Source organism: Dryobates pubescens, chromosome 31 (genome assembly GCF_014839835.1).
Source record: "Dryobates pubescens isolate bDryPub1 chromosome 31, bDryPub1.pri, whole genome shotgun sequence".
Taxonomy (NCBI): Eukaryota; Metazoa; Chordata; class Aves; order Piciformes; family Picidae; genus Dryobates; species Dryobates pubescens.
In genome coordinates this window covers 3,884,734-3,908,331 of record NC_071642.1, presented here as the reverse complement: position 1 = coordinate 3,908,331, position 23,598 = coordinate 3,884,734, and the positions used below count along the sequence as shown (strand labels likewise).

Below are 23,598 nucleotides of genomic sequence, written 5' to 3'. Positions count from 1 at the left end.
AGGGCTGATGCAGGCATGGATATGGTGCAGGCAGAGCTCTGGTGCAGGCAGGGCTGTGGTGCAGGCAGGGCTTGGGGCAGCCCCTGTCCCCACGTGACGCCCGCGCCGCGCGGGGGCGGCTCCGGTTCATTCATAAATCCCGGGGCCGCACCGAGCGCAGCGGCGGCGATGGAGCCCCGGTCCCGGTTGTAGGTGAGTGTCTGGCCCCGCCGCCTCGCAACAGCCCCTATCGCGACAGCCGGAGCCGAGGGGAGCCCCCATCACGCCCCACCGCGCCCGGAGGCTCCTGCCTTGCTGTCACCAGCCTTGCCTGCAGCCCTGCCCGCATCCCCGCCCCACTGCCCTGCCCGCATCCTCCTCCCACATCCCTGCCCCACAGCCTCCATCCCCGCCCCACATCCCTGCCTGCATCCCTGCCTGCATCCCTGCCCCACATCCTTCCCTGCATCCTCCACCCACATCTCTGCCCCACATCCCTGCGTGCATTCTTCACCACCGGGATGGTGCGGGGTGGATCACGAAGAGGAGTTCCTTAACCCTCTCTAGCCCCCAGGACATACACACGCGTGGGGCACAGAACCTCCCGCCCCCCTCTCCCCCCTCCCCGTGCCCCTTCCCATGGGCTCCCACGTGCAGAAGCGCGGCGGCACCAGGGTCCCTCTGCCCCAAACTCCCCCAGCCCCGGGCACCGGCAGCGCCCCCGTGTCCCAGCCCCGTGTCGCCCAGCCAAGGGGGACAGCCCTGGGGACCGGCCCCCTCCTCCAGACAATGGCCGGCCTGTTCCCGCCGGGTCGCCATGGAGACAGGATTCCACCATGATGGGGAACAGCAGGGACATTCTTCCTGCCCCCCCCCAAGCCCCCCGGCTCAGGCCTGAGGGTGCCACGTAGGGATCCCGCCCGTGGGGTGCCCACCCGGCTTGGCTCTGCAGCCCCTCGTCCGGGGTTCTCCCTATGCCCGGCGTCCCCAGCAAAGCTGGGGGTCCCTCAAAGCTGGGGGGGGGGTGGTTCACATCGCCCCGCGCTGCCCAGCAGCTGGGAGATACCCGAGGGCGTGTGCGGAGGGGTTGTCTTTGCCCCGGGTGGTCCTCAGCACCCCGGAATCCTCCCGAGGGATGCGTACCCCGGACCGTGGCAGGGCTGCCCCCAGCCCCGTGCAGCGCAGACGTCACCGATGACAGGGTCACCCCCGGCGCTGTCCCCGACAGTGGCTTCCCCCCCCCCCCCCCCAACACCGCCCCCGGTGGCTCCATTCACATTTTTTTGCTGACCTGATTTTGAGAGGTTTCCAAGCCCCCACCCCGGCAGCAGCGTCGCCCATCCCCACACCAGTACGTCTCACTCCCTCACCGGCATCAGCCCCCTCAGCTCAGCCCCACACGGACCCGCGATGGGATCTCGGAGGAGCCCTCCGGGAGCCTGCACGGGAAGGGCGAGCGGAGGGGGTCTCGGCCGGCGTTAAACCGGGGGGGGTGGGTACCCAGGTGTGTGTCCCCCCAGTCCTTTTCCATCACCGCCCCATCCCCCTCGGGCCCCTCGGCGGCCCCGTCCCCTCCCGCGCGGGGACAGCCGGTGACGGAGCTGACTCAGAAGCGTCACCCACCGAGCTCCAGCGACACCCACGCCAGCTCCGTTGACATGAGGCGTGGGGCAGCCATCTGTCACCCTGCCCTGCCGGGATGCCCGACTGCTGTTCCCCCCCACGACCCATCCCCCCACCCCCCCCCCCAGCTCCCGTGGCCAGCCCGGACCCCAGAAGTGCTGGGGGGGCTGTGTGTCGGCTCCTTGGGGACAACTCCTATGGAACGATGTCACCTCCTCCCTTGCGACCCCCGCGCCAGGGGCAGGGCCAGGACTCCCCGAGCCAGTTCTTGCCACTGGGACCGGCATGGGGAGCGTGGGGCTGCCGGTGTGGAGCTCCGGATCGGGGGTCTGCCCCCCACGGAGCTCCGGGGCTGAGAGTGGAGTGGTTGCAGTGCCTGTCCCACCTTAGTGACTGTCCCCGGGGAGGGGCAGGGGTCGTGCCTCTTTCTCCCCATCCCTGCTTCTCCCCATCCCTGCTTCTCCCCATCTCTGCTTCTCCCCGACCGTGCTTCCCTCCATCCCTCCGGAGCCACCTTCCCTCCATCCCTCCTGACCACACCCTCCGCCCCTCCCTCCCTCATCCTCCATCCTCCTTCCTGACCACACCCTCCCTCCATCCCTTCATCCCGGTCCCTCCCCTCCCTCTCTCCATCTCTCCATCCCGGTCCCTCCCTCCCGGGTCCCTCCCGGTCCCTCCCGGCAGCTCCGTACCGCGGTGCCCGGGCAGGGCCCGGGGCCGGGCAGGAGCCGCTCCCGCCGCCCCCAGCCCGGCCCCGGTGCCTCCTCTCTTATCTTCCCCCACCCCACCAGGACACATTCGGGCCGGGACGGACCATGAGCGATGACCCGACACCCTGGGACAACGCGACGGAGAGCGTCACGGTGAGCGGGACCACCCTGCCCGTTCCCTGCCTGCCTCTGCTCTCCTCGGGGTCCCGGGAGGGGGGGATGGGGGATGCACGTTCCGGTGTGGGGGCAGCTGGGGGAAACGGATGCTGTGGGTTTGGAGTCTGGGCCAAGGTGGGGACAGCAGCAGCAACCCAGTCCCACTGTCACCCACCCTGCTCTGCTATTCCCGGGGATGAGTGACACCCCCCCTGTCCCCTCTGTGCCCCCCCTAGATGCTTTTGCAGCCCTCTAAGATGCTCTGGATGCTGAGGGTCTAAGTGGTCCGGAGCACTGCTGCTGGCCAGAGGGGCACCAGCGCTGAGCCCACACTGAGGCTGGGCCGGGGCTGGGGTCCCATCTCTGTCCCCACCCCTGCTGGGTGCGGGGGCTGCTGGCGGCTCTGCCCCCCCAGCCGCGGTTGCCTTGGTGAAGGCAGGTCCCTGGAGCCGGCAGCAGGCCTGGGGGTGGCGGGGGAGCAGCTCGGCGTCAGCCCTGGCTCCCCCCAGCAGCGAGGCAGGGCTTGGGTTTGGGGCCAGGCAGCGCGTCTCCCCCCAGCCCCAACCCCAGCTGAGTGCCCCCCCGACCCCCTGCAGGCGGTGCCCGGCGAGGTGTCCCCCCAGGATGGCTACGTGCTGCTCCTGGCCCTGCTCTCCATCTTCATCGGCGGTACCCTGGTGCTGCTCTCGGGCATCCTGATCGTCTGCCGCCGCTGCTGCGAGGCTGACCGCCGCCACTCCAGGTGGGGATGGGCCCTGGGGCCAGGCCACCAGTGTCCCCTGGGGCCTGTGGCACAGGGGAAAAGGGGGGGCGAGGGTCGGTGGGGGTGGGGGAGGGGTTGGCATGAGGTAACACTGACCCTCCAACTGCCTGCTGCAGAGCCAGCGATGACCCTGAGAAGACCAACACCACCTACCTGGATGACTCGCAGCCTGCCCAGGGTGAGTGCCAGCACCCCCAGCAGCACCCCCAGCAGCACCCCCAGCAGGGAGTGAAGCACCTCCCAGGACCTCCTCTCTCCCAGCTGCAGCCCCCAGCGCTGGGGCAGGGATGGCCACACACCTCCATCATCCCCCCCAGTGGTGCCCTGGCTGTGCGGGACCTGGGGGGGTGTCAGGAACAGGGACCCCTGGGCTGGCATTGAGACCCCCACACACACCCCAGCAGTGCAGCAAGTCTTCCAGGCCTCATCTGGGGAAGCTGGCATGGACCATGGCAGGGAAGAGCCCAGGTGCTGACCAAGGCCTCTCTGCAGATATCACCATCAAAGTGGAGGACCCGGACTGCCTCTCCTCCTCCAGCTGCCGGGATGCGGAGAGCGAACGGTTCCTGTCCTCCAGCTCCTCCACCGCCCGCAGGGTCTCCTTCAACGAGGCTGCACTCTTCGACCAGGGCAAGAAGACCCAGGAGAAGGGGAGGAGGTGAAGCTCAGCTCTTGGGGCTGGATGTCTGGGGGAGGGGTTTGGGGGGAGGGGGCCGCCCCTCCTAAGGCAGCCGTGCCCGGCAGGTACACGCTGACGGAGGGGGACTTCCACCACCTGAAGAACGCTCGCCTGACACACCTGCACCTCCCGCCGCCTGCCCTCAAGATCGTCACCATCCACGAGTGTGAGTCCAGCGAGAACAGCCTGGCCATGACCCCCCGCCTGCCCCCCGCCAAGCCCGGCCTCGCCATCTTCCAGGTGAGCCACCGGCACCCAGCGGGGTGAGGGACCTGGGGGGCATGGGGGCATCCTGGGGGCACAGTGGTCCAGGCACCCTGTGACACCCTGAGGAGGCGGCGCCGGGCCTTGGGTAGGAATGCTGGGGCATTGCTTGATGCGGGGACAGGGTGTGTGTGTGGGGGGGAGTTCCCCTCTTGGTCCCCCCCACCCTCGTGCAAAGCCCCCTCCCTGAGCACCCTCTGCCTTGCAGTCCCCCGGGGGGGCCCTGCCCCAGCCGGCGCTCCCCAGCCATGCAGTCTGCCCCAGCTCTGCCCTGCCCGGGGACACCTACAACTCCACCGTGGACACCAGCTTCACCGAGGCCAGCCCAACCACCTCCTCCGACTCTGGGGAGGGCCCCTCGGTGAGTGCCGGGGGGGGTGGGGGGTGGGACCGGACAGGGGAAGGGGGTCTCCAGCCTTGGCAGCTTGTGCAGCTCCCTGCCCCCATCCCCCAGCCCAGGTCTGCCCCCCCCCCCCCCCCCCCCATGCTCCATGCCAGGAGCACCCAGCTGGAAACAGGCCCTGCCCCCCCTCCCTGTCCCCTGCCCTGGGGGATATTTGTGCATCTGCTGCAGCCCAGCTCGGCAGGACCGGACAAAAGGAGCAGAGCTGGGGGGGGGGGGGGGCGGACAGGGGGGGAGGGGGGAGGCTGTGGCTCGAGCTGAGCAGGCACTCACAGCTCCCCCCACACCCCCCCCAGTTCGCATCAGCAGCGCCCAGGAGTGGGAAGGTGGCTGGGGTGGTCAGTGCCAGCCCCGGGGAGTCCCCCCCGGCCCCCCCCCCAGGGCCCAGTCCTGCAGTTCTTCAGCCGCCTGCGCCGCCACGCCAGCCTGGACGGGGCCAGCCCCTACTTCAAGATCAAGAAGTGGAAGCTGGAGAGCACCCAGCGGGCATCCAGCCTGGACACCAGAGGTAGGAGCTGGGGGGGGGCAGGTCCAGGGCATAGCCCCGCAGGGGTGGGAACACGTGAGGGGTACGGGGGAGGGGGGGGAGGTTGTTTGCTGTGCCGGGATGGATCTGTGCCCCTCCCTCAGCCCTGCCCTGTGCCACCCTCTAGGGTCCCCCAAGAGGCGCCAGTTCCAGCGGCAGAGGGCGGCCAGCGAGAGCATGGACCAGGAGGACCGGGACCCGCACCAGACCGACATCATCCAGTACATCGCCCACACCGACGACGTCGCCTTCCACCCTGCCAGCAGCCCCTTCCTGCCCGCCCCCGCCAGCCCCCCACCCTCTCTCGGCAGGTATTTTTCAGTAGATAGAGGGGACAGGGTGGGCACTGGGAGCCGGGCACCGGGAAGGCACCGAGGGACCCTGCGATGCCCCCTGCATGGCGAGGGGGTTCCCACCTTGGAGTGGCTTCGGTGGGGTGGCAGGGATGGGGGTGAGGGGTCTGGAGGGGGGGAGAGTGGGTTGGGGGATGGGTAGAGGGTTGGGGCATGGGTACGTGGTTGGGGCATGGGTACGTGGCGGGGACGGCACGAGGGGGACTGCATGGCACCTGTGAAGTCTGTTGGGTGCCCACTTGGCACTTCTGCCTGCTGCTGGCTGGGTCCCTCCCGGCCCCTGCCGGTCCCTGCCGTGACGCCTGGGTGGTGCCTGCAGGCTAGAGCCGGGCGAGGGGGCCGCGGGCAGCCCCGGTGATGCCGGAGTCCCGGAGCAGCCCAGCGCCTACCACGACATCTGGAGCCTGCGCGCCTCGCTGGAGCTCTACGCCTCCTCCGAGCGCAGCAACGACCAGGACTCGGTGCGCAGCGACGGCGGGGACAGCGTCTCCTCCACCGGCGGCGTGGGGCCCTGCCCCTCTTCCTCCCTGGATGAGGCTGAAGTCCCCGAGGAGAAGCTCTGGGGTCGGCCCAAGCCCGAGGAGTCGGAGCCCGGCACACGGAAGCTGCTGCAGATGGACAGCGGCTACGCCTCCATCGAGGCGCCCAGCCGGGGGGGCGAGGAGGGACCCCCCAAGGACCAGACGGCCTCCGAGAAGCGAATTTGCTTCACGAGCGCGGGGCGCAAAGGGACCATCTTCGAGAGCTTCGAGGGCAGGGAGCCGGAGGAGGAAGAGGACGAAGAAGAGGAAGAAGACGAGGAAGGGACCACCTCTTGGGGCGCCGTGGGCGGGATGGGGGGGGTCTCCCCGCGTCCCCACAGCCCCCTGGCTTGGTCCCCTTACGGTCAGATGTTCCCCGGGCGGGAGGCTACGCCCCGGCGGGATTACAGCATCGACGAGAAGACGGACGCCCTGTTCAACGCCTTCGTGCGCCACGACCCCCAGTTCGACGAGTCCCCGCTGCGGGGCAAGCACCGCTCCCGCACGCACCTGCGCAAGCAGTGGCAGCACACCAAGCAGTACAGCGACCCCGGGGTGCGCTACCCCGAGCGCCACCGCACGCCCCTGCGCCGCGGCGACAGCGCCAACTCCCCCCTGGACTCTCGCTTCCACAGCCCCCTGCCCCGCATCGTCAGCAACGCCGACGAGGAGGCGGCCGAGGCGGCCGAAGGGGTCCCCAGCGCCCCTCCTTTGCCCGACCCTGAGATCCAGGTGATCGTGGAGGAGCCTGGAGAAGCGGCCCCCGAGCCCAAAGCGGGCTCCGAGCCCCCCGGGGGTGACGACGATGATGATGACGGCGGCGGCGACTGCCCCGGTTCCGGGAGGTGCTTGGGACTGGGCTCCGGTTCGGAGCTGCTGGACAAGATCGCGGGGGGCCTGGAGGAGAGGCTCTACGGGCACCTGAGGGAGGCGGGAGCCGGCGCCGAGCAGCACATGGTGGCCGTGGCCACCAGCGACGCCCCCCCCGACCACAGCCCTGTCTAGGCCCAGCGCGGGGGGGGCAGAGACCCCGGCACAGGGCTTCGGGGTCCGTCCCCTCCTGCTGCCGGCGGTGGGGACCAAGCCGGTGCCCAGGGGCACCGCAGGAAGGGTGGCCCTGGCGTGAGAAGGCCAGGAGGGCACTTGGGGTCCGCTGGCTGTAAACACCCCCCCGCCCCCCAAACTGTGGTGGTGGGGGCCGACAGAGTGGGGTGGCCGAGCCCCCTTGCTCCCGGGAGCGAGGTGCCAGGTGGAGGGCGCAGGCTGGGGGTGCCCGGGGAGGGGTCGGGGTGCAGTGACGTCAGCACCGAGGGACTCCGCTGACGAAGCTCCAAACCCAGCTGGGGCCCGGCCCCGACTCCCCCCGCAGAGCTGTAGCAGATCCGATCAGCTCCCCCCTGGATTTTACAAGCAATAACGGGGAACAGCCTCGCCAGGAGGGGGCCAGAGCTGGGCACACCCCCCCCGCCCCCGGCCAGCTGCCACGGTGCTGCCCTTGGCGGGGGGCAGTTATCTGGGGACGGGGGAGTCACCTCCTTAAGCCACAACCACTCCCCCCCCGCCCTAGTTCTGCAGGGAGCCTGGGATCTAAACTGGAAAAGGGAGGCTGGGGGCAGCAGGATGCTCAAGGAGCTTTTTCATCCCCCATGGAGGGGGGTGGAGGGGGGCAGCATGGGTGAGACGGGGACCCCACAGCAGCGTCCTGAAGGTTGGGGAGGCAGGACCAGCCCTGTCCCCCCCACTCCCTCCCCCGGCCCCCTGCTCTAAATACCCCCTCGTAGGGGTGGGGGCTGCCCCTCTGCCTGGGCAAGCAGGGTGATGGCAGAGCGTGGGGGCAGCATGTGCCATGGGGTGACGCTCCCCGAGGGGCTCTGCACCCCCCACGAGGGGCTCTGCACCCCCCTCTTGCCCTCTTGGGGTGTGGGAGAAGCTTACAAGGTCTTGAGGGTTATTTATTGATCGTTCCTGAGGTACCAGGGAAGGGGCAGGGGGGGGACGCTGGGGGCAAGCTTTTTATTGGGGTTTTTATTTTGAGTTTTAAAGGATTGGGGAGGGAGGGAAAACCCCCCCAAACCCCCCCCTCAATCAAACAAAACCAAGCCAAAAACAGAGGAACCCATCTGAGCTGTGGTACCTGGAGACTCGGCAGCAGGTGGGCAAAGGGGTGGGGGTCAACATGGCTCAGCCAGGGTTACCCCCAGCCCCCTCTCTCCCCTCCAAACCCCCCCTGTACCCCTCCATCCCCCCCCCCCCCCCAGCCCTCAAGTGCATGCCAGCCCCTCTGCAAAGTCTGTCCAAAGCACTCACTCCCCCCTCAGCCTTTTTAAAAAGCTATAAAGAGAAGAGGAAAACCAAACCAAACCAAACCAACCTCGGAACCTGACTTTGCTGAGCTCATTTCTTACCTCCCCCCCGGGTTGTGTCTGCTGGGGAGGGGAGGGGGGAGGCACACAGACATCCTGCCCTGGGTGCTATGGGAGCCAGCCTGGAAGAGCCTGGGGGGGAGGAAGGAGATGAAACCCTCTGTGCTCCTTGCACTTTAGTGGGGGCTTTCCTTAAAAGAAACCCAAAATGAAAGGAAAGAAGGGGGGAGGGGGGGGGGAAGGAAAGGAAAAGAGGGGGGAAGGGGAGGGAAGGAAAGGAAAAGAGGGGGGAAGGGGAGGGAAGGAAAGGAAAAGAGGGGGGAAGGGGAGGGAAGGAAAGGAAAAGAGGGGGGAAGGGGAGGGAAGGAAAGGAAATGAGAGGGGAAGGGGAAGGAAAGGAAATGAGAGGGGAAGGGGAGGAAAGGAAAGGAAATGAGAGGGGAAGGAAAGGGGGAGGAAAGGAAAAGAAATGAGAGGGGAAGGAAAGGGGGAGGAAAGGAAAAAGGGGCGGGGAAGGAAAGGAAAAGGAAAAGGGGAGGGAAAGGAAAGGAACAGGGAAGGGAAGGAAAGAAAAAAGAGAAGGGAAGGGAAGGAAAAGGGAGGGGAAGGGAAAGGGAAAAGAAAAGGGTGGGAAAGAAAAAGGGGTAAGGAAAAGGGGGGGGAAGAAGAAAAAAGGGGAAAAAAGGGGGGGGGGGGGGGAAGGGGAAAAAAGTGTCCTTGCCCATCCCCCTCCCCCCCCTTCCATCATGATTCCCTTTTCCAAACCCCCTTGTTCCAGCATGCAAGGTTTAAGAGAAGTTCAGTTTCCAATACCTGGGGGGGGAGGTGTGGGGGGAAGGGGAGTGTGTGTGGGGGTGTGGTTTCCCCCCCCCCCCATCTGTTTGTTGTCTTATTTTTTTTTTCCCCTTCCTTTTGGGTTTGGTTTTTTTTTTTTTGGGTTCTTTTTTATTGTCATTATTATTTTTTAACACATCACCATGTGTAGGAACCTCTAAAGATACTGCAAAATAGAAACAAACCTCCCCTTCCCCTTCCTCCTCCCTCCCTCCCTCAAATAAAACCAACCCCCAACCTTTCCTCCTTCCACCCCCCCCCCAAAAAACAACCCCCCCCCCAAAACAGCCTTCATCCCCCACCCCCCCCCACCAAAAAAAAAAGAGGAAAATAGATCATATATAGCAGTAGTCTAAAACATAAAGTGCACGGCAATGGCTTTGCACAACTTCTACACAGCCAAGGTGGAAGGGGAAGGAAGGGGAGGGGACCCCCACCTGGGTCCTGCCACTCCCCCCCCCCCCCAACTCCCCCCAGCCAGAGCCCCTCCCCCCACCCCTCCCTCCTTTCTATCTCCCCTCCCCCTCCCCCACCCCATCGTGAAATTAAAACCAGAATCAGTGTCTTGATTGGCAAAGGGAAGGGAGGAAGAGGAGGAGGGGGCAGGGGAGGCGGGGAGGGGGCGGCAGCAGCTTCGCGGCTTGGAGAGTTTATTTCATCTTCCCAGGTGGTTTCAAAGTTGGGGGGCTTGGGGGGGAGGGGTGGGGGTCTGGCCAGCAGCAGCTTCTGGATCCTGGAGCTGGCTGGAGCTGGTGGTGGTGGTGGGGGGGGGGCTGCAGGATAAAGGAGGTGGTGGTGGTGTGGGGGGGTTACAGTTCCTTGGTTGGTTTCCTCTGGTTTCGTAGTTTGTTTTTGGATCACAAGCACAGTCCAGTCCCAGGAGAGGGGCAGGGAGGGGCTGAGGCAGGGGGGCACAGGCTGGCCCAGGCCCTGGGATGCTGCTTGAGAAAGAAAAGGAGAGGAAAAGAATTAGGGGGGGGAAGCTGGTGCCAAACTGGGGGGTGTGGGGCAAGTGCCAGCTCTGCTCCTGGCCCCCGATGCCACCATGGGCAGCTCGCTTCCTGCTGGAGGTTGTGTGGGCAGGAGGGAGAGGGGCTGGGGGGGTCCTGCTCTGGCCCTGGGAAGGGGGTGGTGGAGGGGCTGGGTCTAGCACCCCCCCCACCCTCTTTGGCCAGCTCCCTGTGCCCCCTGGAGCTGGGGACACAAAACCCCAAGGAGAAAATGCAGCCAAGAAGGTCTTGGACTCCAAGGACTTTCCCCTTCCCAAGGTTCTGAAGGTGTTTTAAGTGTGTGTGTGGGGGTGGGAGCAGCGCTGGGGCTTCCCAGCTCGACGCCCTCCAGCTGGGAGAGCAGAAGGAACGGAGCCAGCCACCCAGCCAGGCTTGGCCACCCTGCAAAGACCTTCTCCACGAAGCCCCCTCCCCCCCGAACGGTGAGGACCCCAGGTGAGAGGGAGCAAAAGAGGAGCCAGAGCTGCCCGGGGGACACCCCCCGGATCCGAGGGTGTTTGTGACCGCGGCAGTGAAGCCCCAGCGCAGGTGACTCAGTGCCAGCTATGAATTAAAGATGAAAGCTGCCGGCAGGGCTGCGCGGGGTCCGACAGCTGCGGGGAGGGGAGGGGGGGGATGGAACCAGCTTTTATTTCTGGTGCCTTTCACACCACAGAGCTGGTCGTGATCCAAAGTGATAACAGAGCCTCAGCCCCAGCGAGCGGCCGCTGACGCGGGAGCCTGGGGCCGGGGGTGGATGAGCGCTGAGCATGAGTCACTGCTGGCTCCGGGATGAATGAGGGGTGGGGAGAGAGGAGCAGGCTGTGGAAAGAGCCGGAAGGAGGAGGAGGAAGCAAGCAGAGCCCTCAGCTTCCCCCCCCCCCCCCCCCTCGAACCCCTCCTTTGCCTCCTTCAAGGGGCTTGGGGATGGCAAGGACCTGGCTAAGGGGCTCAGGGGGGTGGTGGCAGCAGCCTGGCCGACCTGGGAGGGGGGTGGTGGAGGGGCCAGTCTAGCACCCACCCTCTTTGGCCAGGTCACTGTGCCCATGGAGCTGGGAAGCAAAACCCCAAGGAGGAAATGCAGCCAGGGAAGGTCCTGGGCTCCAAAGGATTTTCCCCTTCCAAAGGTTTTAAGGTGTTTTAAGTGTGTGTGTGGGGGGGAAAGGTGGAGCCAACCCTCCCTGCCTGCTCCCTTCCAAGCACTGCAAGACCCCAAGGAAGTCTCCTCGGAGCCTTCTCTCCTCCGAGCCCAACGCTCAGCTGCTGGGGCGGGCTGGGATGTGCCCTGCCGGGCTCGGGGCCTTCTCCCGGGGGGGTCACAGCCCGGTGGGGGGCAGGGGCTGCCTACCTGTGTGGGGTGGGGGCCTCACTGCTGCTTGCAGGTGGAGAGCTTGCGGATCTTGCTGCTGGCAGAGCAGGCCTTGCGGGAGGGGTTGGAGGAGGAGCTCGGCCGCCGCTCCCCCTTGCCCCTGGTGCTCAGCTGCCCTGGCTCCGTCCCGTTCATGCACACAGCCTTGGGCAGCCCCCTGCCCCGGCTCTGCCCGTTCTGCCCTGCCTCCTCCTCAGGCACCTGTCCTGCAAGGGAAGGGAGATGGTGAGGAAGGAGCACAGAAATCATCAGGAGTCACAGAATCGGTCCCAGCGTCAACAGAACAGAAGGGACCCCAAGGGCCATGCAACCCACAACGAAAGGGACATGGAACTGTTGGAGAAGGTCCAGAGGAGGCCTCCAAGGTGATGAGAGGGCTGCAGAACCTCTCCTGTGGGGGCCAGGCTGGGAGAGTTGGGGCTGTTCAGCCTGGAGAAGGCTCCAGAGAGACCTCAGAGCACCTGAAGGGGCTCCAGGAGAGGGATGGTCTGTCACGGATGGTACATCTCATGTCCACTCCTCAGGCAGCCATCAAGCCCCCCTGAACCCCTAGGCAGCAGTGGAGGAAGTCACCACTCCTCCTCCTTTCTCTGGAGGAGGTTGCAGGTCCCAGCCCCATCCATGGACCCGTGGGGTGCCCAGGGGCTGGATGTGTTTGTAGAGCCAATGCCCTCCTGCTTTCTCAGAGTCACGACAGTGCCAGGGCTGGAAAAGGCCTCTGAGGTCACCCAGTCCAGCCGGCAGCCCAACAGCACCACGGCCAGCAAACCACGGCCCCGGCTGCAGCCGCCACCAGTTTCTCCCCCGCCTCCAGGGGTGAGGACTCCACCACTTTGGGTTAAAGGTCCAAGCTCTGCTCCGTCTGCTGCAGGGGCCTGGGGGCACTGCCTGCCTGGGCAGCTCAGCCCTGCCACAGGGGACACCCAGGGGACACACCTGCCTGAAGGCAGCCCCTCTGCCCCTGCAGCCAGCTCAGGTGTGACTCAGCACAGCCGAGGCAGAGGCACTGCCAGAGGCATCTGCACCACTGCCACAGCTGGACAGGGCTCAGGCCACATCCATTCAGCAAGGGGGGGTGTGGGGTGTGGTGATGACAAAGAACCCCCCACAGAGCAGAAGGGGGACACAGCACAGCTGCCTCCCACCTCCTGCTGGGCTGGCATCCCCTGGCCAGCCGCAGGGCTGGGAGGGGGGAGAGGACTCAGCAGGTTCCCTGCCCCCCCCCCGGCCCCCCCACCGGATCCAGCCGAGGCAATTTCCTTCCAGCAGGAACGTCACGCTCCAGGGCCCTTCAGTTATGACTCAGAGGGCTGGGTGGAAGTGGAGCTGTAAGATGATTAAGGATCATTTTCTTTAAAGGATGCTCAGCCCTGGCACTGCCAGGGCCAGGAGGCAGCCAGCAGCCCCCCGGGCAGGAGGGGCACACACACAGACACAGGTGGGGAGATGTGTGGCCAGCAGGTCAAAGGAGATTCTCCTTCTCCTCTGTTCTGACCACAGCTGGAGGATCTGGGACAGTTCTGGGCTCCCCAGTTTAAGAGGGACAGGGGTGTACTGGAGAGAGTCCACAGAGGAGGATGTGAGGATGCTGAAGGGAGTGGAGTGGGATGAGGAAAGGATGAGAGAGCTGGGGGTGGTTAGCCTGGGGAAGAGCAGCCTGAGAGGAGATCTTGGTGATGTTTAGAAGGAGCTGAAGGGTGGGGGGCAGGAAGAAGGGAGCAGGGTCTCAGCAGTGGTGCCCTGTGATAGGACAAGGGGCAATGGAGACAAACTGCAAGTTCCACCTCAGCATGAGGAGAAAACTTCTTTGGTGTGAGGCTGCTGGAGGCCTGGAGCAGGCTGCCCAGAGAGGTTGTGGAGTCTCCTCTGGAGACTTTCAGGACCCACCTGGATGTGTTCCTGTGTGACCTGCCCTGAGTGATCCTGCTCTGGCAGGAGGGTTGATCTTGATGCTCTCCAGAGATCCCTTCCAACCCCTAGACCACTCTATGCTTCTGTGGTGGGGGAGCTGCTTCTCCTCTGCAGGAGAGTCCACCTTGGGCCCTGTGCTCTCCTCGGTGTTGTCACATCCTGCCCTAGCGCCGCTGTGGGCTCCTGCCCACTCTGCCCCATGCTCCATCCCTGCATGGCTCTCACAGGGCAGGTCCCACATGAGTGAAGAGTCCCTTGGGCTCTCTGGGAGGGCCTTTCCAGCCCTGCACCTCCCCAGAAGCACAGCCCCAGGCCCTGGCACAGCTCAGCACAGGGTGCTGGAGATCTGGGGGTACCTCAGACACTTGCTGAACACAACTGGCAAGGCCAGAGGCTCAGGAAATCCTGAGTGTGCCCTCAGGGACCTGCTATGGATCCCTTCAGCCTCTGACCCCTAAGGGTGTGTGTGTGACTTGCTAGGAAGGGCTGAGACCCCCCCCAGAAGAGGGGACACATTCCCTGAGCTGCTGCAGGCACAGAGCTCTCCTCAGTGCCTCTGAGCAGAGCAGCACATCCCAACCCCAAAGTCCAGGGCTTTTTTGCATTCCCCTTCTCCATCCCTCCTGTTTTGTTCTGCAGAGCCTCAAATAACCCCAGTGCCAGCAGAGCTGAGCACCACTCCTCCTCCTCCTCCCCCAGCTGAGCTCAGGCCAAGTCAATCCACATTTCTGACTGGGGAGGGGGAGAGCAGCCCACCAAAACAACCAACCCCAGCAGCCTCACCATAAAATATCCAAACAGTTCATTTATCTTCTGGGTGACTCTTCCCTCCTCCCTCTCCTCCCCCCCCCCCCCCAGTCCCAGGAGTCTATTATGGACCTGAGGAGGGAGCTAATTTTACCTCCTTTCACCACTGACAGTTTGCTGACGTTCAAATTAATGAAAATAATACAGAAAAGAAAAAAAAATAGAGGGGGAAAGAAATAAAATCCACCCTGGGCTGAAGTCTTGGCAGCTGCCTGCCCACACAGAAGCCATGACCCAGTGCTGTGTCTGTGCAAGCAGCTCCAGCCTCCACCTCACCCAGCCCAACAACAAAGCCCCAAAAGCAAACCCAACCACCCCCCCACCCCCAGGGACCCAAGGAAAAGCTGAGAGAGAAGCACCAGGAACGTGCAAGGCTCGTCCTTGCCACCTCTCCCCTCTCCTCCTGCCTCCTGCCAGCTCATTCAGGCACAAAGAAGGCTTCCAAAATAAAACCAGGAAGAGCTTTTTGAATTGCTGGGTTTGGCAAGGCATGAGCAAGGCACACGTGACCTGCAGCCACAAACCTGCACCTTCCCTGGCTCCAGCCCTGCCTGCAGCCTCCAGCCCCATCCTCATCCTCCTTCCTCCTCACCCCAGCCCCATCCTCACTCCATCCTTGCTCCAGCCCCAGCCTCATTCTCCTCTTTCCAGCTGTTCTTGCTCCAGCCCCAGCCTCCTCTCTCCATCTCTGTTCCTGCTCCAGCCCCATCCTCCTCTCTACCCCCAGCTTCATCCTTGCTCCAGCCCCAGCCTCATCCTCCCCTCTCCAGCCCCTGCCTCATCCTCCTCTCTCCAAGCTCCAGTCTCACCTCTCCAGTTCCTGTTCCATCCTTGCTCCAGCCCCAGCCTCATCCTCCCCTCTCCAGCCCCTGCCTCATCCTCCTCTCTCCAGCTCCAGTCTCACCTCTCCAGTTCCTGTTCCATCCTTGCTCCAGCCCCAGCCTCATCCTCCCCTCTCCAGCCCCTGCCTCATCCTCCTCTCTCCAGCTCCAGTCTCACCTCTCCAGTTCCTGTTCCATCCTTGCTCCAGCCCCTGCCTCATCCTCCTCTCTCCAGCTCCAGTCTCACCTCTCCAGTTCCTGTTCCATCCTTGCTCCAGCCCCAGCCTCATCCTCCCCTCTCCAGCCCCAGCCTGAAGGCTAAGGGAAGGACCCAAACCCCACCAGCATGGTGGTGCCTCCTCAGCAGGCCTGGGCTAGAGGGGAGGAAGGAGTTAATGCAGGGGAGGAAAAAAGCAGAGCAGAGCCTGCTAAATGGGAAAGGCAGCAACAAAAGCAACCAGCAAGATGCTGCCACTGCTGGAAAGGCTGCTCCACCCCGAGCTCCACACCACCCTTCTCCTCTCCTCAGCACTTCCCTCAGCTGAGCTGTTTAACAGCCATTGAAGCAGGGGCAGGGAGAGCATTCAAAGCTCTTCCACACCAGAGCTGCATCAGGCTTTAAATAACTCCTTTCAAACACCAGCACATTCTCCAAGCCCCTTCTCCCTCTGAAGAACGTTAAGATTTAATGAGGTTCCCTCTCTCCCTTCCCAAACCAAACACCCACTCCCACCCCATGAGTCATTTGCTCTCCTGCTCTGGCTGCCCAGCAGAGCCAGGGCTGAGCTGGTTCTTCCCCAGGTGTTTCACGTTTTGATTTCCCTCTGGCGTCACTGCTGGAGATGCAAAACTCCCAGGGAGCTGAGCAAGTTCAAAAGGATCCTGCAGGGAGGCTTTGGGGGGGGAGGAGATAAGGAATTGGCCTTTATCCTCCAGGCAGCTGCACCCCCACCTCCCTCACAAACCCACCAGAGCTAACTGAAGCCATGCTGAGCTCCTCCTCCTCACCCCCTTTCCTCCCAGGAGCTTGCCAAGGCTGCTGCGCTTCTGCTGAGGTCCACCACAAACACTGAACCTCTCAGGGCACCTTCATGGCCCAGCTCAGCAGCCCCTCTCTTGCTTTGGGTAACAGCCTTGTGTTAAGGGGTATTGGGAACTGCTGGATGTCCATCAGCCCCATCAGGAGTTGGAGGGTCAGAGTCTGATCCCTCAGCCCCATCAGGAGCTGGAGGATCAAGCAGAGACTGATCCCTCAGCCCCATCAGGAGCTGGAGGATCAAGCAGAGACTGATCCCTCAGCCCCATCAGGAGCTGGAGGATCAAGCAGAGAGTGTTCCCTCAGCCCCATCAGGAGCTGGGGGGTCAAGCAGAGACTGATCCCTCAGCCCCATCAGGAGCTGGAGGATCAAGCAGAGACTGATCCCTCAGCCCCATCAGGAGCTGGAGGATCAAGCAGAGACTGATCCCTCAGCCCCATCAGGAGCTGGAGGATCAAGCAGAGAGTGATCCCTCAGCCCCATCAGGAGCTGGGGGGTCAAGCAGAGACTGATCCCTCAGCCCCATCAGGAGCTGGAGGATCAAGCAGAGACTGATCCCTCAGCCCCATCAGGAGCTGGGGGGTCAAGCAGAGACTGATCCCTCAGCCCCATCAGGAGCTGAGGGGTCAAGCAGAGACTGATCCCTCAGCCCCATCAGGACCTGGAGGGTCAAGCAGAGATGGAGCCATCCTAGCCTGGGACCAGTTCTCAGCTGTTCAGTGCTTAATCCAAACCAAATCAGCTCCTGCTAGGTTTGGGGCAGCCTGGAATCTGCTTCCTATCCTTTCTAGGGCAAGCCAAACCAGATTTGTCTGAGGAAGAAGAATTTGTTCCATCTTCCACTGTGCTCCCAAATCAAGAGTGACAGAGCCACACATGTCCAGACTCAACCACCCACCTAAGACAGGGCCCTGCCTGGCAGTGAGGGCTGCTGAGGAGCAGCACAAGAACATCCAGCAGACAGAAATCCTCTTCTTGCTCTGGATGCTTCCCTGGGGATTTCCTGAGCTCCAAAAGCCCACATCTGGACTGTGGTTTTTGACAGCATCCCCCCAGGGAACCTCACCACCTTTCACAGGATGTTCAGGCTGCCTGCTGCTGCTTTACTTCTCTGCCCACCTGAGCAATAGGCTGAGAGAGTTGGGGTTGTTCAGTCTGGAGAACAGAAGGCTCCCAGGAGAGCTAATTGTGGCCTTCCAGAATCTGAAAGGGGCTACAAGAAAGCTGGGGAGGGACTTTTGAGGGTGTCAGGCAGGGATAGGACTGGGGGGGATGGAGCAAAACTAGAAATGGGGAGATTCAGATTGGATGTTAGGAAGAAGCTGTTCCCCTGGGCACAGGGGGAACAGGGAGGTGGTGGAAGCTTCATGCCTGGAGGTTTTTGCAGCCAGGCTGGATGTGGCTGTGAGCAACCTGCTGTAGTGTGAGGTGTCCCTGCCCATGGCAGGGGGGTTGGAGCTGGCTGAGCTTTGAGGTCCCTTCCAGCCCTGACAATTCTGTGATTCTCTGATTCAGTGCAGGGCCAGAAGCAGCCTCTTCCCCAGCTGTACCACCTCAGCTCAACACTGAGTCACCTCAGGGCCCTGCTCTGACATCAGCCAGGCCACCAAACCTGGCCAGAAAATGCAATGTGGTGAAGACCAAAGTGCAGCCAGAGCGAGCTGCTGCTGCGGGGGGAGGAAGGAAACTGACATGTGGGTGACACACAGGAAGGGGCATCTTGGGGATCAGATAAAGAAGAGAAGCATCCTGAGCAGCAGGCCTCACTCACACCCCCAGCTCTGAGAAGACCATTTGAGACCTCCAGGCCCTTCCTGGAAAGCTTGAGAGATACCAACGAGAAGCCACTGCCCGCCATAACTCTTGTGCCCACCCTGCCATCCTCCTCCTCCTCCTCCTCTCCTACCTGGTACTGTGAAGTCCTGAGTGTAGATGATATCATCTTCAATGTCATACAAGTCATCATCCTCTTCCTCATTGTAGCCATGCAGATCTTCCAGATAAGGCACCGCCGTCATGCTCCTCCACCTGTCCTTGGTCTCTGGGCTGGGGGGAATGGGCACCAGAGCCTCGGCCTGGGCGTGTTTCTTCCGGAACCAGCTGCAAAGGAGCAGGGTTTAAGGCAGTGCAACACCTTCCCTACCAGGAGAGGCTGAGGGCTCTTTAGCTTTGGAGCAGAGGAGGCTGAGAGGTGACCTTGTCCACGCTTATAAACGTACAGCAGGCAGCATGAATCGGGCCGGGAAGGACCTCCGCGGTCACCCAGTCCAACCTCGCACCCAACAGCAGCTAATCCATCAGGGAGGCCTCAGAGCAGCCTGCCAGGGCCTGAAGGGGCTCCAGGAGAGCTGGGGAGGGACTTTGGGCAAGGGCTGGGAGGGACAGGATGAGGGACAACGGCTTTGAGGTGGGAGAGGGGAGATCCAGACTGGAGATGAGGAGGAAATCCGTGCCAGGGAGGGTGGGGCTCGGGGCCTGTGGTGACAGGTTGGACTCCATGGTCTTTGAGGACTCTTCCAACCTTTGTGATACTGGGGAGAGCCTGGCACAGGCTGCCCAGGGAGGCTGTAGCTGCCTCCTGCCTGGAGGTGTTGAAGGCCAGGCTGGATGAGGCCTTGAGCAAGCTGTGCTGGTGGGAGGTGTCCCTGCCCACGTCAGGAGGGGTTGGAACTGGATGATGTCTAAGGCCCTTTCCAAACCAGCCCATTCCATGATTCTGTGACACCCAGGGCCACCTCCACCAGGTGCTCCACCAGCCAAGGGGACACTAAGAGCTCTGCCCCACTCTCAGCATGTTGAAGGCTGCTGCAAGCCCCACTGGGGTACAGGATGTCTACAGAGGGGCAGCTCAGGTCTGCACACACAGATCAGGCACTTGTTCTGCATCACCAGCTCCAGCCCAAACCACCCACCAAGTGAAAAGCCATCAGCAGAGCTGCCTGAGCTCCTGAGGTGGGTGGCCACAGCAAGCAGCAAAGGAGAAACTTCTCCAGTCCTAAAGCCGAGGCTAATCCAGCAGGAGCCAGAAGGTCAGGCTATGGAGAGAGGAGCTCACTCATGAGCTCCTTTAGCAGGCAGTTTCCTGCAAGGCCACAGCAAAAGGGGTTTTGCTTCATCTTTTTATCCCACCTCTGCCTCAAGGGAGCTCTGTCAGCACTCAGCCCAGAGCTCAGTCCCACCATCTGCCCACCAAGGCTCTCAGGCCTCAAAGCTGCTCCTAAGCGGATCAAGGTCCCGACAGCATCCCAGAGCCCTGCAGGCACCCTCTGCCATCCCATCTACCCTCACAGCAGGGCTCCAGCACTGCACTGTCCCTGGGGCATCTGTCCCTGCCCTGCTGGAGCCTCTCCTCTCCTGGTGAGCCTCTCAGATGCAGGAGGGAAGAGGAGTTCCTCCAGTCCCAGGTTCTTCTAAATCACCTTTCCAGCCTTCCCTGCTCCCACTGCATCGTGGCCCACAGCAGGGGCAATCCCCAGCCTGTGGTGAGCCAAGGAGCAACTCAGGCCATGGGCACCCAGTTGCTCCTTCCTGGTGCTGTTCTGCTGCCTCTGAGGGTGTTGTGCTCAGCAGGTTGTCCCTAGAAGACCCTAAAGGCCCTTCAGGCTGTCACTGTAGTGCCAGGAAGGGTGATGGCTTCAAACTCCAAAGCTGCTGGGTTTAGATCAGGCATTAGGAAGAAATTCTTCACCACAAGGCTGGTGAGGCACTGGAACAGGCTGCCCAGAGACACTGTGGAAGCTCCAAGCCTGGAAGGGTTCAAAATCAGGTTGGATGAGGCCTTGAGCAACCTGAGCTAGCAGGAGGTGTCCCTGCCCATATGGCAGAGGGGTTGGAACTGGAGGATTTTTAAGGCCCCTTCCAACCCAACCCATTCCATGGTTCTCTGCTGCTTATGCCTTGGCCTGGAGGATCACTCCACATGAAAAAAGAGCCAGAAAAAGCATCAAAACCTCCTCCAGGTAGGACCTCCCCTGCCCTGCAGGCTGCTTTGCTGATGAACTTTGCAACCAGCCCTGCTATCAACCTCCCCAACTGCTACACCGAGGGCTGGATGTCCAGGAAGCCTCTGGGACCTGTTCTTCCTGCTCCCTGCACGGGCAGCAAAGGCAGGAAGAGCCTCAGATCAGCCCTGCTCCTGGGCTCACCTTGCTGAACACCACCAAGATGCCACTTAGCTGCACAAAGGGGACACTCAGAGGCTTTCACGGCAGGAGGCAGCTCACAAAGTCAAAGCTTTAATGGTTTCCCCCTCCCCCTCCCAACCTCTCCCTGCTGTCAACATTCCCTTTCAACCCCAGAAGGTTCTGCTTCAGGAAGCCACTTCACAGCCCTCTGGGAAAAAACACCCATCCCTCAAAAGCAGAGGGAGATGGAAAAGTTGTCCCCTCGTGAGGTGTTCACTTCTTGGCCTCAACAAGGCTGATGTGACACAGAGTGCTCCTCCGGGCCCGGCCTGCAGAGGCATCCAGCGACTCCTGGCTGCCCCCCAGCAGCGAGGGCCTGACGCCAGCCACCAGAGAGCTCTCTCCCAGCCCTGAGCCATCTGCTTTTCATCACTCCAGCTCCAAATTCAGTTTAGGAAGCAGGGCTTGGACTCCCCTCCTGCCCAGAGGAGCTGTAATTATCATTCTGCTCTACTCCTGCACTGCTCTGACAGGAGACCTCCAATCCGGTGGCACTGTAAGGGAAAAGCCACCACCAAAACCCAGGGAAAGGGAGCGAGGAGATGAGCACAAGGCAAATGGAGCTGCTGGGATCAATCAGCTGGGAATCAAAGGAGAAAAGCAGCAAGCCTGCTCCACAGTGAGCATCTTGAAGCTGTTTTCTCTGCAGTGATGGAGTTCTAAGGTCACTCTGCTGCTCTGTGCCTTGCTGCTTGCAGCAGGAGCGAAGCAGCTGCTGCAGCCTGACGTTTTAAAGGGAACTGTGTTCTGGTTCATCACTGAGCAGGTCAATGTCATGCAAGGAATTCTGCTCCCTCCCTGCTGGCTGCCAGTTGTGTTCCCTCCTCCCCTGGAGACAGGCTGGGTGCAGGGACAACATCCCAAGCAGCAGCCAGGCTGGCACATTCCAGTGGCACCTACTGGCATCTTCCCCACGGCCACACCATGGCCAGGCTGGAGACTGCAGGGAAAGCTTTCAGGGAATCATGGAATGGCTTGGAAGGGACCTCAAAGCTCAGCCAGTTCCAAGCCCCTGCCATGGGCAGGGACACCTCCCACCAGCCCAGGCTGCTCAAGGCCTCATCCAACCTGGCCTTCAACACCTCCAGGCAGGAGGCAGCCACAGCCTCCCTGGGCAGCCTGTGCCAGGCTCTCCCCAGCCTCACTCTCAACAATTTCTTCCTCATCTCCAGCCTCAATCTTCCCCCTCCCAGCTCAAAGCCCTTGTCCCTCATCCTGGCCCTCCCAGCCCTTGTCCAAAGTCCCTTCCCAGCTCTCACCGTCAAGAATTCCTTCCTCACCTCCACTCTCAATCTGCCCTCCAAGTGACACAAGTGAAGGCAGATCTGAGCTGTCCAGTTCCACCTCTGGCTCATGAGGTGGCATCAAAAGAGTTAATGGAAAGGTCACCCCAGCCCCTGTGCTGGCAGGAAGCACACAGCTCCAACACAAGCAGACCTTGGCCCAACAGCTGCAACAAGTCCTGCAGATGGTTTCTGTGGTGGTGCAGGTGGCACACAGCATTCCCAGTGCCATCATTTGATTCCCTCTCCTTGGGGGATGCTTTCAGCAAGGACAGAACTGACAAGAGAAAGGGGTTAGAGGGTGGGGAGATGCTAGAGCAGGTTTCCAGGGAGGTTGTGGCTGCCTCCTCCCTGGAAGTGTTCCAAGGCCAGGCTGGATGAGGCCTTGAGCAAGCTGGGCTGGTGGGAGGTATCCCTGCCCATGGCAGGGGGTTGGAACTGGCTGATCTTTGAGGTCCCTTTCAACCTAACCCATTCCAACCTAACCCATTCCTCCCTGGGCTGGTGGGAGGTGTCCCTGCCCATGGCAGGGGGTTGGAACTGGCTGATCTTTGAGGTCCCTTTCAACCTAACCCATTCCAACCTAACCCATTCCTCCCTGGGCTGGTGGGAGGTGTCCCTGCCCATGGCAGGGGGCTTGGAACTGGCTGATCTTTGAGGTCCTTTCCAACCCAACCCATTCCATGATGCTATGAGAACAAACTCCTGCCCACCTGGCAGCATCACCCTGCCCAGAACAGGAAAGCCAAGGCAGCCACCAGTGGTTGCTGCCAGGGGCACTGGAGCTAGAAGGAGCCAAATGAAACACCAGGAGGGATCTCAGGAGAAGGGAATATATAGGCCAAGTGAGATCAGAACAAGTGCCACCAAAAGGGGGATTGGGAAGGCAGAGAGCTTAGGAGGCTACAGCAAACCTGTGTTTGTGGGGGGGGGGTTGCTGTGTTTCAGCTCCTGCCTCCTGTCCTACTTACCAGGAGAGTAAAAATAGAGGGGGTTTTATTAATATCAGAAACCTGAATCACTGCACTCTAGTCATGGATGATTCCATCCTCTGGGAGGTGATTTCAAACACTTGCATATGCATGCATGGAAATGAGGCTACAGAGTGAGGAGAGAAATTCATTGAAGTTCTGAGCAAAAAAAAAAAAAGAAAGAAAAGAAATAAATAAAGCAATCAAAGATCTCTCAGAAGGAGCCTCCAGCAATGCTGCCTGGAGGAGAAGAGACTTTCCTGGCAAGCCATCCTCCAGCAGGGACAAATGCTCTGCTGCCTGCACTGGTGCTGGACACTGGGAAACCTCAATGGGAGATGAGGAAGAAATTGCTGCCAGTGAGGGTGGGGAGAGCCTGGCACAGGTTGATGCCACCTCATGAGCCAGAGGTGGAACTGGACAGCTCAGATCTGCCTTCACTTGTGTCACTTGGAGGGCAGATTGAGAGTGGAGGTGAGGAAGGAATTCTTGACAGTGAGAGCTGGGAAGGGACTTTGGACAAGGGCTGGGAGGGCCAGGATGAGGGACAAGGGCTTTGAGCTGGCAGAGGGGAGACTGAAACTGGAGAGGAGGAAGAAATTCTTTCCAGTGAGGGTGGGGAGAGCCTGGCAGAGGTTGCCCAGGGAGGCTGTGGCTGCCTCCTGCCTGGAGGTGTTCCAGGCCAGGCTGGGTGAGGCCCTGAGCAGCCTGGGCTGGTGGGAGGTGTCCCTGCCCATGGCAGGGGGTTGGAACTAGATCACAGAATGGGTTGGGTTGGAAGGGACCTCCAAAGGTCACCCAGTCCAACCCCCTGCAGTCAGCAGGACATCCTCCACTAGATCAGGTTGCTCAGAGCCTTCTCCAGCCTGACCTTAAATATCTCCAGGGACAGAGCCTTGACTCCCTCCCTGGACAACCTGTTGCAGTGTTCCAGCACCCTCCTGGTGCAGAACTTCTTCCTCACATCCAATCTCAGTCTGCAGCTCTTCAATTTCCAACCATTGGCCCTGGTCCTGTCCCTGCAGGCCTCTGCAAACAGTCTCTCTGCAGCC

General features: G+C 61.9%; 2 protein-coding genes across 3 annotated transcripts in view; one reads left to right on the top strand and one right to left on the bottom strand.

Moving 5' to 3' along the window:
* The first annotated feature begins 67 nt into the window (after positions 1-67).
* On the top strand, positions 68-7,834 carry CBARP (CACN subunit beta associated regulatory protein). The gene is given in 11 exon segments (XM_054175145.1): positions 68-192; positions 2,394-2,465; positions 3,065-3,210; positions 3,348-3,409; positions 3,724-3,889; positions 3,976-4,150; positions 4,383-4,535; positions 4,874-4,948; positions 4,950-5,085; positions 5,231-5,414; positions 5,776-7,834. Coding segments are annotated over 10 exon segments (2,352 nt in total). The 5' UTR covers positions 68-192; positions 2,394-2,417; the 3' UTR covers positions 6,983-7,834.
* Positions 7,835-9,948: 2,114 nt separating this feature from the next.
* STK11 (serine/threonine kinase 11) overlaps positions 9,949-23,598 on the bottom strand; it is a 48,885-nt gene continuing 35,235 nt past the window's right edge. Inside the window, exons 8-10 of one of the 2 annotated variants that reach the window (XM_054175327.1) lie at positions 18,015-18,208; positions 11,512-11,738; positions 9,949-10,115 (exon numbers count right to left, since the gene is read on the bottom strand). In XM_054175327.1, the coding sequence (XP_054031302.1) occupies positions 11,530-11,738; positions 18,015-18,208 (403 nt within the window). In that variant the 3' untranslated portion in view covers positions 9,949-10,115; positions 11,512-11,529. The remainder of the gene's footprint in view (positions 10,116-11,511; positions 11,739-18,014; positions 18,209-23,598) is intronic. The other variant, XM_054175326.1, reaches the window with a different exon arrangement.